This window comes from Nycticebus coucang, chromosome 20 (genome assembly GCF_027406575.1).
Source record: "Nycticebus coucang isolate mNycCou1 chromosome 20, mNycCou1.pri, whole genome shotgun sequence".
In the NCBI taxonomy this organism is placed as follows: Eukaryota; Metazoa; Chordata; class Mammalia; order Primates; family Lorisidae; genus Nycticebus; species Nycticebus coucang.
In genome coordinates this window covers 48,620,459-48,636,932 of record NC_069799.1, presented here as the reverse complement: position 1 = coordinate 48,636,932, position 16,474 = coordinate 48,620,459, and the positions used below count along the sequence as shown (strand labels likewise).

General features: G+C 40.2%; 1 protein-coding gene across 1 annotated transcript in view; it reads left to right on the top strand.

The window, feature by feature from the left end:
* The window catches only part of MYO3A (myosin IIIA), a 206,224-nt gene extending 190,114 nt beyond the window's left edge, over window positions 1–16,110 (top strand). The window contains exons 31-33 of the mRNA XM_053572763.1: window positions 5,813–5,853; window positions 7,530–7,673; window positions 15,470–16,110. Of these exons, the coding sequence (XP_053428738.1) occupies window positions 5,813–5,853; window positions 7,530–7,673; window positions 15,470–15,602 (318 nt within the window). The 3' untranslated portion in view covers window positions 15,603–16,110. The remainder of the gene's footprint in view (window positions 1–5,812; window positions 5,854–7,529; window positions 7,674–15,469) is intronic.
* The last annotated feature ends 364 nt before the right edge of the window (window positions 16,111–16,474 follow it).

Here is a 16,474-nt window from a genome sequence, read left to right as displayed (position 1 = left end):
ATTTATCTCCCACCTCCAAGTTAGCCATTTCTTCTAGTCCTTTCCCTTCTCCCCACTGATTTCAGTTTCCACAGAAGTATCCTCTCCGTTGTGGTGGTGTTGGATTAAATCTTACATTCTCGTCCCCTCTTACTTCATTTGGACAATCCCATCAACCACCGTGACCTTCATCACTGTTGATTTCTTAGCCTTTATCTCTGGCTTAGATATCCCTCTAGCTCCAGACTCAAATATCAAACTGCTTAATGTTTGTTTTACAGAATGTACATGATGTAAACAGGCATCATATATAGATATTTACATGCACACATTTGCATCCATGCACAGGTACACACACAACTTTGTTGAGATATACGTCACATGCCCTACGATTCACCCACAACTCAATGGTTTTGAGTACAGCCACTATAGTCAATCTCAAGACATTTTCATCACCCCCTAAAAATTCTGTACTCATTAGCAGTCACTCCCCATCCTCCAGCGCTCCCACCCCAAGCTCTATCGATCCCCAGTCTACTTTCTGTCTCTACAGATTTGCCTGTTCTGGGCATTTCATAGAAGGAGACACAGGTGCTTTCTTTTATGAAAAACCAACTAGTTTTACAAGACAGTAATCTATTATCCTAACTCCTTCTTTCTCATCTCCTGTGTCCAAAAATCTACCTCTTAACTAGCTCTTGAATTTCTGTCTCTCTCCATGACCTGTGCTAATACCCTCTTCCAGACCAATGATTCTTAGATTTCTGCATCTCTCCTCCTACTGGTCTTTTGCTTTTATGTTTTTTCCCTCTTTTTAGTATCTGGGCCCACAGCTTAGTTTCCCAACCTCCTGGCTTGGCCTTCATTCTTGCCTTCAAACTCTCCACTTTGGTCCTTCTGTCTCATACCTTGATTTGTCATCACAATGTCATAGGTTCAAAACAAGTTCTTTTTCATCCTCGAACCGCTTCCTTTTTCTCTTCTCATTCATGACTAAAAGACCTTCAGCCTAGATGTCTTTTTCCTGGGGAAGCCTTCTTAACACTCCCACATCCCAAGGGAACTCCTCCTGGAACCTCCCTAAGCACTTCCTAGTTGCCTATGAAGACACTTTATCATGCTAAGGGGGGATTGAAGTGGCTTCCAGGAGGTCAAGGAGTTTTCCCGTTGCATTTAGCCCAACGTGTAATAAGCATTCAGTACATGTCGGTTCTGTAAATAAGTGCAATGAAATAAAAGCGCAAAATACAATGAAGAGTAAATTGAGAAAATTCAAAAATTCCAGATACCTGCATTTGACAGTTACTTTATAAGAGATATGGGATTAAGAACGGATATTGATTTTTTATACTACTCACAAAAAAAAGCAAATAGTCTGATATTTGTTTATGTAGTTAAATAGAATAGCAGACAATAAGATTAGAAATTACCAAATATTCCTCAGTAACCCTGAATTTAAGTAGTAAATGAAGCTTGATGACCTTTATTAAGTGCAACTTATGATTGACTATAATGGTTTCCACAGCAGAGAGTATTTTCAATATGAGAAATCATAAAAGTCTTGAAATGAGGTAAAACATTTACTATTTAAACAACCAGTCAGTAAGAATTATGGAGCAGATTCTGAGCCTCATAGATGAGTCATGCCCCCAAGAAGTGGCTTACTTTTTCATTGCACTATTATTGAAAAATGAATATAGACTATTTTAATACATCCTAAGTAATTAGTGACTAGGATACCTTTTTATAACTCTAAGTCTTGAAATCTGTGGCTTCCATGAAAACTAAAACACAGAAAACTAACATATTACAAATGAAAACACACCATGAGTTTATATTTATGGAGCTCTTTCCAGGATTTGAGATAAGTGAAATTTGTAGCTGTAATGGGGACCTACTTCCTTTAATCACTAAAACACTTTCTGTAATTGTAAATGGTTTTATTGAAAATCTTTCTAAAAGGTATTATACTTAATACTTTAAACCTTTTCTTGATGACCCAAGGTCACAGCAGTGAGCAAAAAATAAAATGCTTGTCCTTTCTATTTTTAATTATCCTAGAGATACAGTAAGTTACATACATATTAATGGGATACATACGACATTTTGATATAAACACAATCAGGGTAATTGGGGGTATCTGTCACCTGAAGCATTTATCATTTTTTGTGTATTTTAGGAACATTCCATTTCTGTTATTTTGAAATATACAATAAATTATTATTAAGTTTTATTGTAGCACTATTCAAAATGTACTTAATTCACATTTATGCTTATCGGAGAGGCTCCCTGACCCCCATGGCTGAGGCAGTACCCCATCTCTCTATGTCTTCCTGGCCTACTTCTTTTTTTTTTTTTTTTTTGAGACAGAATCTCCCTCTGTCACCCTTGGTAGAGTATGCTGGTATCATGGCTCACAGCAACCTCAAACTCTTGGGCTCAAGCAATCCTCTTGCCTCAGCCTCCCGAGTAGCTAGAACTACAGGCGAAGCATTTGTAAATTCAGTAGAACCTCCATAGCTGACCACCTCCCTACATTGAATACCTCCTTAAATTCACCTAATTTTCATAGACTGGATATACACCACATGTACGTATCAGTACAGTAGACCTAGTTCCTGATGTTGAGCCCCTCCATACATTGATCAGTTTGTTACAGTCCCCTGGGTGGTCAGCTTACAGAGGCCCTTCTGTACTTGTCTAACTTGTCTCCTGTCCAACTCCTCTCTGTAGATGAAAAGTTCCATGAAGGCAGGGCCTCTGCTCACCATTACAGCCACAGTATTCGGCTCGATACAGTCAGTAGAAAACTATGTGTTAAATAAGGAACTACCAGTGCTAAGCTGTGGAAAATGATTTCTCTCACACTTGCCCAACACAAACATCTGTGCTTTCAGTTGTTTTCTCCATTTTCATAACTTTTGTTTCTCCTTGGACGTCACTTCCTATTATGGTCATTCTGGCTGCCTTAACATCAACACCCGCTCTCCCCTGTGATTGGAAGTCTTCCTTCTCTTACATCTAGGAAATGTTGCTGCTATTGTGTCCAAAATAAAGTGAGCCAAGCCTCAGACGCTTGGGGAGAGCATTAGCTGAGCAGACACATCATGGCGTAACTCAGAAACTGTGCAGCCATCGGCAGAAATGACTCAGTGCCAACAGTTTCCTCAAAAAAATGAGTAATTGAAGCCAGTCCTCTCAGAGGTCCCTTCCAGTTTAATTACTCTGTCCAGTACTTTTCCTGAACTACAATGAGGAACGTAGTGAGGTTGGCCAGTCCAATCTTTTTCTTCTATTCCTATTTTGGATCCTTCTGCATCTTTGTGAAGATCTCTAAATAAATAAAGTATTTATGTATTTCTGAAAGGAAAGTACAATCATATCCACCACGAAGTAACAGATCTGAGTATTAAAAGCAGATTCTTCAAAGTCCTCCAAGCTAAGACTTCTGTTCTCTTAAAGGCCTCCTCAAGAAACACCCTCACCAGAAAATCTCATGGAGTAGTTTTCATCTCCTTTTCTCTCATTCATTCTCTCTCTCTCTCTCTCTCTCTCTCTCTCTCTCTCTTTCTCTCCCTTTTAGTTCTACAGGAAACTACACATTTCAAGTTTTTAATTTATATAACAATTTCAAAACTTAATTGAAAATATTGTGCATCTTACCAATAAATGCCCCAATATAAGCCCCAGGTGATAAAATTCTTATTAAATCCTCCCCCTTGAAGAATGATCAGCTTCCTTTTTTGTAATGAAGGACATAGTTTAAGATATCATGCCTCCCTTTTGCCCCCTGCTGCTAGGAAGCTGAAAGGTAAACATAAGGCCGCATCTTAATACACCTGTTTCTCTAGCCTCCTTCATTTCTCATTTACAATGTCTACTTCATTACTTTGACCATATAACTACTTCTATTAAAAACCATCTCAAGTAATTTTTGGAGAAATATATTACTGAGTTATATTTCACTAACATGTTCTAGCACAGGCAAGAGTGAAATAAGCCTGGGCAGCATTTCCTTTTCTAGAAATTTCCATAACTGAGAACCAACTTTTTATATCCACCATCTCCCAGAGAGAAGGGCTGATCCAATACACAGAGGGATTCTCACCAGCATGAGAAGTCAAGGGCAGAATATTACTTGATTCTTGGTTGTTATAGGGCAACTCAGCCACGCAACTTAGTGCCATCATGTAAGCATAACTTGGGACTACAGACATTTGTTACTATGAACAAAAGAGACTTGTTTTCAGGCGATGGATTAGGGAGGCAGGAGCTCTAAATGTCATAATCAAACTGATATCATATTACTTGATATCATATTAATTACATTGCTAGTGGCCACTGTACTCGTGTTGGCCATATATTTATTTGTAAGCATCTCTTTGCCTAGGGCATTATATCAAGAGTGTGAAATAATAGGATATGGGCTGGATGACAGAAATGTCATTGTTACCCTGCCCCTTCCATCTTTTGCTCCTGAATGGTCTCTGCAGTTGAGGCACTCACTTCTGCCTCAGCTACATATTCATATGCCAAACTAATACGAATAAAAGCTACTATGAACTATTAGACTTATCCCTATTTTAGAGGACTACAAATTATAAATCAGAAGACAAAAAATGATTGGCTGTTTGCGGTGGCTCATGCCTGTAATCCTAGCACTCTGGGAGACCTAGGTGGGAGGATTGCTTAAGCTCATGAGTTCAAGACCAGACTGAACAGAAGCAAGACCCTATCTCTACTAAAAATGAAAAACTGAGGTAAGAGGATTGCTTGAGCCCAAGAGTTTGGGTTGCTGTGAGCTATAACACCATAGCACTCTACCCAGAGTGACAGAATGAGACTCTGTCTCAAAAAAAAAAAAAAAATTTACTGTGTCCCTAACCTAGTGGGGGAAACCCTCAATATTAATAAACCATTATTAATTACTATTTCTATTATCTTGTACTTTTATGGCACCAGCCAACAGATCTACAGTAGGGTTTCCACAATTATAATATCTTCAACTGGTTCAAAGTCACTATGGTGTTTATTTTCTCAACCTAAAAGACATATATGCTCTCCTAACATGTAAATACATGAGCTCAAATGTATTGAGGTAGCACACAAAGGAACACATTACTAATACCGAAGATAATATTGCTTTATATGTAAGATAAAATTGTAGTGCTATTTTGTAAGTGTTCAAATTGAAGTGTTGAATAAAATAGATCTAATTATTTCCATACTTAAATATACTATGTATATAAATGTGCCCTGATACATGGACATAAAGTCTCATCTATACAAATATTGTGCAAATAAAAATATATATTGTTTGTGCTACTATGTTTATGCCACAGATGGGCTCCAACAGGTTGAGGAAGTCACATTTCTGTTCTTTTTATGGACGACACACCTGTCCTCCATATCCACCTATCTGCCTTGTGTGCAGACAAGTATGATTTATAAGCAAGACATCAAAACAGCCTAATTAACCTGCTTACATCACAACTGCATTTGTGATAGAGACACGGGCTTCTCTGAAATTTTACATCTGAGTCCCATTTGTAGGCAAGTAGACCTTATGTAATCTGGTCCGTGATGGCCACTGGGTGGTAAGCACTTTTTTCATTTCAGTTCAGCTTTGGTGAAAATAATCAGAAATGTATAACTAAGCAAATTTGAATAAACTGCATTTCTTTAGACTTCAAATAGTGGATCCACTTGCTTATTTCTAATTTAACTTTTTAGAAATAAATGTATTTACATAGTAAGATTAGAGTACTATGTCAATTATATGGTATTAGATCATAATATGATATCAATTTTTGAATTCTTTCATTCCCTTTAGAAGTCAATCCAAGAAGAAAAACGAAGACCAAAGAAAGACAGGTAATTATTATTTATAGATGTTAATGAGTCATCTTATTCAAACAAAAATATAAGTCCTTATGTTCAAATTATGATTAAAAAACACCTAATTTTATATGGATAGATTTAGAAAGTAATGTGCCCTCAAAACATGTTTTAAATGTTGATATAAGTAACTTATATCTACTTAAAAATTATAAGCTCTTGCCTATTGAAATATATCTATTCACAGTACATGCAGTAAGAATTCAAATATATTTTCAATGAATTCTACTATCTAATATTGAACTTGGTTGTTTTGTTTGTGTTTGTTTTTGTTTTTGTTTTGTCCATTAAATGGCTTTACTTGGGCTTGAATATACCTGTATCCATGAACTTTCCTTTCCCAAACTCCTTTTGGCTTTTTGTCCTTCAAAACATGCCACATCTTGCTTCTTATGATTTTTATGGGTTTTTTACAAAAGACAAGGTTGGTGTAGCCTGCAGGTGTGGCACACTTAGATTCACCTTAGTCTCCCTTTTCTGTAATATTTCAGTCTATCAATAGTTCACTAATTTAATGTTATATCCTGTTTTATTCAATGTTAATATCAACAAATTTCTAGACAGTGCGAATCACCAACTAGAGTCCTTCTATTCAGCATGAATGAACACAGAGTTCCTAATTTATGAATTGGTGGCATTCCGAAAATCCACCCATAAGTTGGTATTTGTAACTTGAAAAGCATGTTTTTCTAGAAGCACCGTTACCACTTGGTGGTTTCTAGACTACCTGTTTTCTCTTTTCTTTTCTTTCTTTCTTTCTTTTTTTTTTTTTTTGAGACAGAGTCTCACTTTGTAGCCCTTGGTAGAGTGAGGTGCCATCATAGCTCACAGTAACCTCAAACTCTTGGGCTCAAGCAAACCTCCTACCTCAGACTCCTGAGTAGTTGAAACTATAGGTGCATGCCACAACGCCTGGTAGAGACAGGGTTTTAGTCTTCTCAGGCTAGTCTTGAACTCCTGAGCTTAAGCAATCCACCTGCCTCTGCCTCCCAGAGTGCTAGGATTACAGGTGTGCGCCACAGCACAGGAACCAGACTGTGGCCTAAATAAATCCAAGCATTAAAATAGATGAAGACACACCCTTGATTATAGGCATAGTCAGGTATTATCATCTAGTACAAAAATGAATCCTATAAAGACCAATAGGTAGAGGGAGGACTGATGTTACCGAGGAATGACGTAAGTTCAAAGGACATAAGTTCAAACCATGAACTCTTGTTTGTATCAATGTGCCTGATGGCTGATAAAATTTGAAAATGCTGTGAGTTGGCACACAAAAAGCCAGATTCTCTGATAATGGCCCACAAGTCGGTAGTGAACTCTGATCTAGACTGGCCAAAATGGAACAACATGAGCCCTGCCTCTTCTAGTAACTATGGGTGTCAAGTTACATGCAATAGAACCAGGAAAACTTCCTACAGCAGCTAATGCTCTATTCGGAGTAAGAGGTGAAGGTTTTTTCCTCTTAATGTATGGTATATGCTGTTTTTACATATTGCAAGACTTCCCCCAATTTTTTATTGATATGTATGTGTTACTCCTATGTTATAATAAATATTATATCTACCTGTAAAATAGAAAACAAGTATCCTGTACGTTTCTGAGCAGAAAATCAGATTGATGCTACAGTGTGTTTATGTGTTCATTTGCAGTCAGGGAAAATTATTAGATTTGGAAGATTTCTATTATAAGGAATTTTTGCCCAGTCATTTTGGACCAAAGGATCATAACCCTAGTTTAAGAGAACAAAGAAGTCACCAAGAATTCCAGAATCAATGTTTTAAAGCTAATGAAAGGTAATAAACTGTACTTTAAATTACAGCATTTTCAATCTTATACTCGCGATTTCATTGCTTAAGCAATTTTAATGCGGTGTGTGGGTGAATGACAAAGCATTCTTACTGACTTTTGCATCTTTGGAGGGATATCTTGTTTACAAGTAAAATCATGAAGTATTATGGCAGGGTAATCAAGCATCTGTTTTCCTAGCCAAAAATCAATTTATACCTGTTTTCTTGGTGTAATTATTACTAGTCCCCCATTTTGGGTCACAGTGTATGGCACACCTCTTAGGAGTGGGACACAATTATAAGAGGGACTTTACCTAACAAATGCAATCAGTGTAACCTAATTATTTGTACCCTCAATGAATCCCAAACAATCAAAAAATAAAATAAAATAGTATCCCCTTTTAAAAGTATCAGTTTGTATGACGAGTGATACGGTCAAACTAATGATTAGCAATATGCCATCTCTCAAAATCTATGTTCAAGCTCTAACCAATGTAATTTTAGTCACTTACTGTTTCTTTATTATGTTTGTATTAATGATTTCTCAGAATCAGTGATGTCAGACCCAGACATAGTTAGGAGAAAGACTCATAGAACAATTTCAGATTTGATTTCTCACCTGACCACTGACTTTGCGATCTTACTTATTTGAGCAAATAAGTAAGTGGTTAAGAGAAGAGATTTTAGGGTCAGTCTTCAATTTATATCCTGATTCTGCCTCTTGGGAGTTGAGTGACCTTGCTCATTGCCCCAAACTCTTTAAGCCTTTACTGCCACACCTGCAAAAGGATTTACTAAAAACTGCCTCACTGTGTTGGAGAGATTAAATTAAATGATAGCATATTTAATTCTAATGCAGTGCACTTAACACCTGTATTTATTTTTCCGGAATCCACTTGAACTATGATTTTTATGCCTTGTTTCCAAAAGAAGATGTGCTCTTTTATCTTGGGGTCAGAACTATCACCCCTAGAGTGCTGTAACATCACAGCTCACAGCAACCTCACACTCTTGGGTGCAAGTTATTCTCTTGCCTCAGCCTCCCAAGTAGCTGGAACTACAGGCATCAGCCACAAAGCCCAGCTACTTTTTTTTTTTTTTTAAAGAGACAGGATCTCTCTCTCACTCAGGCTAGTCTCTAACTCGTACGCTCAGCCTCCCAGAGTGCCAGGATTATAGGTGAGAGCCACCCCTCCAAGCCCTTATGGATTTTTCTAATTGATAAATAAAAAGTATACATATTTGTGGTATAGAACATGATATTTTAAATGTTAAAGCCATTGTAGAATGGCTTAAACTGATTAACATACAAATTGCCTCCCATACTTAATGTTTTTTTATGGTGAGAAGACTTAAAATCTATTGCTTTTAGCAATTCTCAAATATGCATCATCATTAACTATAGTCAGCATGTTCTATGTACAATAGATCTCTTGAATTTATTCCTCCTGTCTCACAGAAATTTTGTATCCTTTACTAACATCTCCCCAAACCCTACCACCGGCACCAAGCCTCTGGTCCCTGGTAACCACCATTCTACTCTCTGTTGTTGTTGTTGTTTTTTTTGAGACAAGGTCTCACTGTGTCACCCTCTGTAGAGTGCTGTAATGTCACAGCTCATAGCAACCTCAAACTCCTGGGCTTAAGCAATTCTCTCACCTCAGCCTCCCAAGTAGCTGGGACTATAGGTGCCTGCCACAACGCCCGGCTATTTTGTTGTTGTTGTTGTTGTCATTGTTGTTTAGCTGGCCCAGGCCGGGTTCCACCCCGTCAGGGCATGTGGCTGACACCATAACCACTAAGCTACAGGGGCCGAGCCTCTACCTATCAGTTTGTCTTTCTCTAGCGTCCACATCTAAGTCCAATATTTGTCTTTCTGTGCCTGACTTACCTCATTTGGCATAATGTTCTCTGGGTTCATTTCTTTTGTCACACCGGCAGGATTTCCTCATCTTTAAAGTTGAGTAGTATTCCATTGTGTCTACATGCCATCTTTTCTTTAGCCATTCATTCACTGAGAGATACGTAGGTAGATTCCATATCTGAGTTATTGCAAATAACGCCGCAGTGAGCACAGGAGTGAAAATATCTTTTCAACAGACTGATTTCATTCCTTTGGATATAGGAAGTGAGATTGCTGCATCGTATGGTAGTTCTATTTTTAATTTTTGGATGAGCCTACTTTATTCTATCATGGTTGTACTAATTTTCATTCTCACCAACATCGTGAAAGGGTTCCTCATTTTTTGCCACACCTTGTCATCTTTTATTTTCATCTTTTTGGTAGCAGCCATTCTAACAAGTGTGAGATCTTATCTCATTGTGGTTTTAATTTGCATTTCTCTGATCAGTGATTCTGGGCATTTTTTTCATATACCTGTTGGCCATTTTTATGTCTTCTTTTGAGGAATGTTTATTTGCATCCTTTACCCATTTTTTATTCAAGTTATTTGCGGGTTTCCTTTTTTTATTGCTAAGTTGTATATGTTCTTTATATATTTTGATACATATCAACCCCTTATCAGATGTTTGGTTTGCAACCATTTTCTCACATTTCCTGGGTTATCGCTTCTCTATGTTGATTGTTTCCTTGGCTGTGAAGAAGCTTTTTAAATCTATTTTTGCTTTTGTTGCTAGTGCTTTTGACATCATATCCAAAAAATCCTTCCCTGGACCAAGGTCATGGGGCTTTCCCCCTCTATTTTCTTCTACTAGTTTTAAAGTTTCAGGTCTTATGTTTAAGTCTTCAATCCATTTTAAGTGGATTATTGTATATGGTGTGAGATAAGGGTATGATTTTATTCTTCTGTCTATGGATATCCAGTTTTCCCAGCATTATTTATTGAAGAGACTGTCCTTTTCCCACTGTGTGTTTTTGCTACCTTCGTTGAAAATCAAAAGAATGTAAAAGTTGAGTTTATTTCTGGGCTTTTTATTTTGTCCCATCAGTCTTTGTGTCTGTTTTTATGCCAGTACCATGCTATTTTAATTACTATAGTTTGGTAAGTTAGTTTTTGAATCAGCTATTGTGATGCCTTTGGCTCAAGATTATTTTGGCTATTTGGGGTCTTTTGTTGTTCTATACAAATTTTAGGATTGCTTTTTCTGTTTTTAGAATTTTGATGGAGATTGCATTGAATCTGTAGATCACTTTGGATAGTACTGAAATTTTAATAATATTTATTCTTCCAATTCACAAACACTGGATAGCTTTCTATTTATTTACATCATCTTCAAAATCTTTCATCAATACTTTACAGTTTTCAGTGAACAGATCTTTCACCTCCTTGGTTAAATTTGTACAAAAGTATTTTTTGGTAGCTATTGTAAATGGAATTATTTTCTTGATTCCTTTTGTGGACAGTTCATTGTTCCTGTGGCTTTTGTTTTATTTTTATTTTTTTCTTTAAAACACAAGGTCTCACTCTGTCGCTCAGGCTGGAGTACTGGAGTACAGTGGCACAATCATAGTTCACTGCAGGCTTCAACTCCTGGGCTCAAGTGATGCCCCTACCTCAGCCTCCTGAGGGACTACAGATGCACTAATAACCATGTCTGGCTAATTTTTTTCTTTTTAATTGAGTCTCACTGTGTGACTTAGGCTGGTCTTGAACTTTTCACCTCAAGCATGTTCCTGAAACTAGTGGCAGGTAATCAGTGATTAGAGAATGGCCTCAGAAAGCAACAGGATGTTGTCTCCTTGTCCTAGTAGGGTCTCTGCTGGGCAGTAGTCAGAGATATGGAGTATTTAGGGTATGACTGAGTTTAAATTATGGATAATGAAAAAAGAAAGCATTAATGGAGCACAAGTGCCTCAGTTAAGGGATAGGAGAATCAGGAAAGAGGCAAAGAGATACACAGGGAAACAGGAGCCCTATACACCTGTTGCTGAATAGCCCCTCCACTGCTGACTAGCTGTATCACCTGGAATCAGTCTGCTTTCTCATCTGCTGATAGAAGATAAGAATCAGCCTTGCAGTGCTGTCCTTTGGAGTCATAGCATGTGATTGACACTTAAATGTTCTTATAACAGAAATCAGCTGAATGTATAAAAATTCAAGAAGTTTTAAAGAAAAAAATAAAAATAAAACAAAAGCCACAGGAACAGATTGACACTTAAATGTTCTTATAACAGAAATCAGCTGAATGTATAAAAATTCAAGTCAGTAACTCAAAAGAAGATTATCTACTCCATCAGTACCCATCCTGACAACACGTGCCCTTTCCTGTCAAGCATCCACTGAGCTCAAGATGCCCTGAAAGACCTTCCCAAAGGTTTTGTTTTCTTCTTTTAATTCCCTTTTCAGAATGCATCAGAATAAAGGCATAGTCTGTCTATAGACCAAGTTCTGGTCCTCTCCTTTCACATTAATTGCATTCATTTGCATTTACCCTCAGTGGCCTTGGCTTTCTCTCTTCCCCCATTATACTCAATTGGCAAACCCTTGCTGGATAAAGCCAGCTTTCTACCCCATCTCTAGCTGAAGATAGCCAGAGGAAAGCACAACCTACTCTCACGTAAAACGTCTGCCCACACACCTTAGTCAGGCCCTTAGAGGTATTTTACAATACTACATTTCCCTTAAAAATCCATTACCTCACTCTCCCAGTCCTGGCTTTCCGACTTCCTCCTCTCTCTTCAAACCCTCAAAACCTCCCCACTCTCAGCTGACAATCTTCTTCTAACCCAGTAACAGATATCAGACAAATGCAAAGTCTATTAACCTTCCTGCCACTTACTTACCCAGGTACTTCCCTGAGGATTCTGTGGGTGACTGTTCTGTCTTCCCAGCGAAGGCTAACCCTTCTCTTTGTGCACAATGCAGAGAATTGCCCTGCAGTTGTCCCCTCTTCTCCTGTATCTCAAATGTTTTTTCTCATTATTACATCACTTCTAGCAATCCATGAGCATGGATTATCACATCACTTCTAGCATCCATGAGACCATCAGACTCATCATATAAAATACCCTTGACTCGTCATTAAATGTGGGTAGCATATGGGCACTATACATTTACTTTTCAAAAATATTATCAAAATTATTAGAAACTTAAAATAACAAGAAAGATAATTACAAGACTATTATATGTTTCTATAAAGTAATCAAACCTAAAAATAAATAAATACTTTTGACCCAATCTCCCTTGAAGACCACCCATTTTCCTACTCTTCAGTATTGTAAATGAATAATACTAGAAAGAGCAACGATGCAAGAGCCTCCGTGTCCTTTCTTCCTATTCCCTGTTAAGTCGCTTCACTCAGGTTTCCTTTCCCACTGCTGAAACTACACCAGGGTCAACAATGATCTCCATGTCGCCACATCCCATGATCTATGTAACTCCTATTCTCTCCATTAGCAGCATTTAACACTCTGATCACTCATTTTTTTCTTTAAATACTTTCTTCTGCGATGCCTCATGCCTATAATCCCAGCACTCTGGGAAGCCAAGGCAGATGGATTGCCTGACCTCACAGGTTCGAGACCAGCCTGAGCCAGAGTGAGAACTTGTCCCTAAAAATAGCCAGAAAAAAAAAAAATAGCCGGGCATTGTGGCAGGTGCCTGTAGTGCCAGCTATCTGGGAGGCTGAGGCAAGAGAATTGCTTGACCCAAGAGTCTGAGGTTGCTGTGAACTATGATGCCAAGGGTGACAAAGTGAGACTCTGTCTCCAAAAATAATAATAATAATAAAATAAAATATTTTTTAAAAAACACTTTCTTCATTGGCCTTCAGGACAGTAATTCTCTCTGTTTGCTTCTTGCCCCTCTGGCTACTCTTCTCATTCCCTTGCTGACCCTCCTTCACTTCCCTGAACACTCAATAGTGTCGAGTCCTTTGCTTCATCAACACGCACTCTCATGCCCTTAAATGTTATCTTTGTGTTTTAGACTCCTGAACCAAAATCTCTAGCCTAGATCCTGATCCATATATCCAACTGCCTGCTCAGTAACTACCTCTTGAATATCTAATAAATGTCTCAAACTTAGCATAACCAAAGTTAAAACCTTTATCCCACCCCTTCCCCTCAAAAAGCATGGTTTTCTCAGCCTTCTCCATTTCACTAAATGGCAACTGCAATTCCAGTTGGTTAAGCTCAAAACCTTGGTGACATTACTGATTCTCTCATTCTCAGTCCACATCCAAATGCATCATCGAACTCTCTCCGTTCTACCTTCCAAGAACGACCAGAAATTGGCCAGTTCTCACCTCGTCCTCCACAAGCCCAGTCTAAGCCACTATTGGTCTTGCGGCCTTGTGTGGGTTATTCCTTTACCTTTTAATAGGTCTATCCGCTTCCATTCTGGCACTCACGTCCTTTTATGGGTCACTCATTCCTCCACATAGAACCCTTTAATGTTTCTCTCACTCAAAGTAAAATTCGAGTGTTTGCCACCATCTCAAAGCACTAAATGATACGCCGCATAAATTATATATCCTTGTTTCTCCTGCCCTCATCTCCTGCAGCTCCCCCACCTGGCCCACCCCGTCAAGCCACAGTGGCTTCTTTGCTGTTGCTTAAACATTGTGTGCACTTTCTAGTCTTGGGACCTTAACAATGTTGGTCTATCATCCTGGAATGACTCCCCTTCCCCGAGAGATCTGCATGGCTCACCCACCCTCTTCCTAGAGTCTCTCCCCGAAGGTCAAAATTAGGGAGGCCCTTCCTGACCACCCTCCAGAAAATAGCTTGTATTTTTTTACACACACACACACCATCACTGTTTCCCCATTACCCTGCTTTATTTTCTGCATAGCACCTGCCATTACATGGTGTTTTAAAGTTGTCTGTGGTGGGCCAGGCACAGTGGCTCACGCCTGTTGCCCTAGCATTCTGGGAGGCCAAGGCAGGTGTATCCCTTGAGCTCAGGAGTTCAAGACCACCCAGAGCAAGAGTGAGATCACATTTCTATTAAAAAAGAAATTAGAGAAACTAGCTGGGTGTCATGGTGGGTGCCTATAGTCCCAGATATTCAGGAGGCTGAGGCAAGAGAACGGCTCAAGCCCAAGACTCGGAGGTTGCTGTAAGCCAAAATGATGCCCTGGCACTCTACCCAGGGCTACAGAGTGAGACTTTGTCTCAAAAATAAATAAATAAAGTTGCCTATGGTCATTGCCACACTAGACTATTAACTCCATCAAAGTAGGGACTTTAGCTTACCCACCTATACTGGTGGCTGGTAGTGCTCTCCGAATTAATGAATGAATTGATGTAGCTGTATTTTAGGGAGCACCCACTTCACCAGCCATACTGCAGAATTTGAAGGTAAATGTTGACAGGGGTTCAGGACAATGAGTTCAGAACCCTTGGCCCAGCCACCTGGCTGAAAATACAGAAACATTGAAAAAGCAAGCAGGGTCCACAGCCCCTGTGCGGCTAACAGAGCAGTTGGTCAGGTTTGGGGGGGCCTTTTAAAATAAACAGCTGAGAGGTTTTAAAATGCAAAATGATGGGTGTCCACATAGGTACTTTGAGTTTTCCTATTTGACCAGAGTGTGTTAAAAATTAAGGTACTAAAAAATAAACATTCGTTTATTGGTCATGAATGATTTCAATGCAAATGAAACTCACCTCGCTGACAGGTTCTGAACTCTACCTAGCATTCATCTGGCCACGAAGTCACCAGGTTCCGCCAGCTCTCTGCTCCTCCGGGCTGAGAGGTGTTCTGAAAACCCGCTGAGAGAATAATGGCAGCCTTTCTCAGATGCCGGCGGCTGGTGGAACCTGTGGGGAAGACGACCCGCCTAACTCGGGATGGGTGGGGGCGCGCGGTGGCGCGGCTGACCCTGGGTCTCGCTCGCAGGTGCTGGGCGGCGAAGAGCCCGGAGGAGGAGGAAGGGGAGGAGGAGGAGAGCGGGCGAGCAGCCAACCCCTACGACTACCGGAGGCTGCTGCGCAAAACATCCCAGCGCCGGCGCCTCGTCCAGCAGCTGTAAGGGCAGCTACCGGGCGGCCATCGCCGTAGGAAAGCGCTGGAGCCTGCGGGGCTGCTGGGGCCGAAGCGAGCACCTTCGGGCGCTGGAGCACGCCCCCTCCCCGGCCCCGAAGAGGCTGCCTGCTGGAGTGGGATGCCAGGGCCAGCCTTCCGTGCTCCGAAAGAAGAGAACCGGGAACTCCCGGCAAACCTCGACGCCACCTCTCCGCGCTTCCGCACCCTGCGCTCTCACCGCCCGCTAATTGGAGCGTCCCTTTCCTTGGTCCCCTAACAGGGTCTCTTTGCTCGGTAGTTTGTGAGTCCTCCTGTGGGCAGGACTGCGCCTCCCAACTCCTCCCCCATTCTGGGTGACTTTAAAGATTTCTTTCTTAGAAACTCTTCCCCAGGCCCCGGGACTCTGGCGGACAGGTTGGGGCTTCGAGAACAAACTGGGGGAGTGGAGTGAGTTTTGAAGATGAATTTCATCTTAGACTTGCGCTTCCCCTTCCCTTGGTTGTTACGGACCGTCACTAAATAAAGGAAGGGCCTTGGAAAGCCCGTGGTTTGTGTGGCTGGTCTGCTGCTGCGGGGCTGTGCTGGTGGGGCGTTGAGGTGCCTTCTGTCTCCATCAGCGAACTGACTGCCGCCGCCACACAGCCACCTCAAACAAACATAGAATCTAAGCTAAAAACATCGCAAACGCAGTCCCCAGACAAATCTCCAACACCCCACGCCCAGCACACCACACGCACAGCGCGCACGCTCGCGTTGCCTGCCCAGTCACACCTATATAAATTCTCGTCCCCACCTCCGAGCTGTACTGTCAGATTTTAGGTCCTCCTAGTCGGTAAACCTGGGATAATCTTCCCTTCTCTGAATTTGGGTCTATTTAAG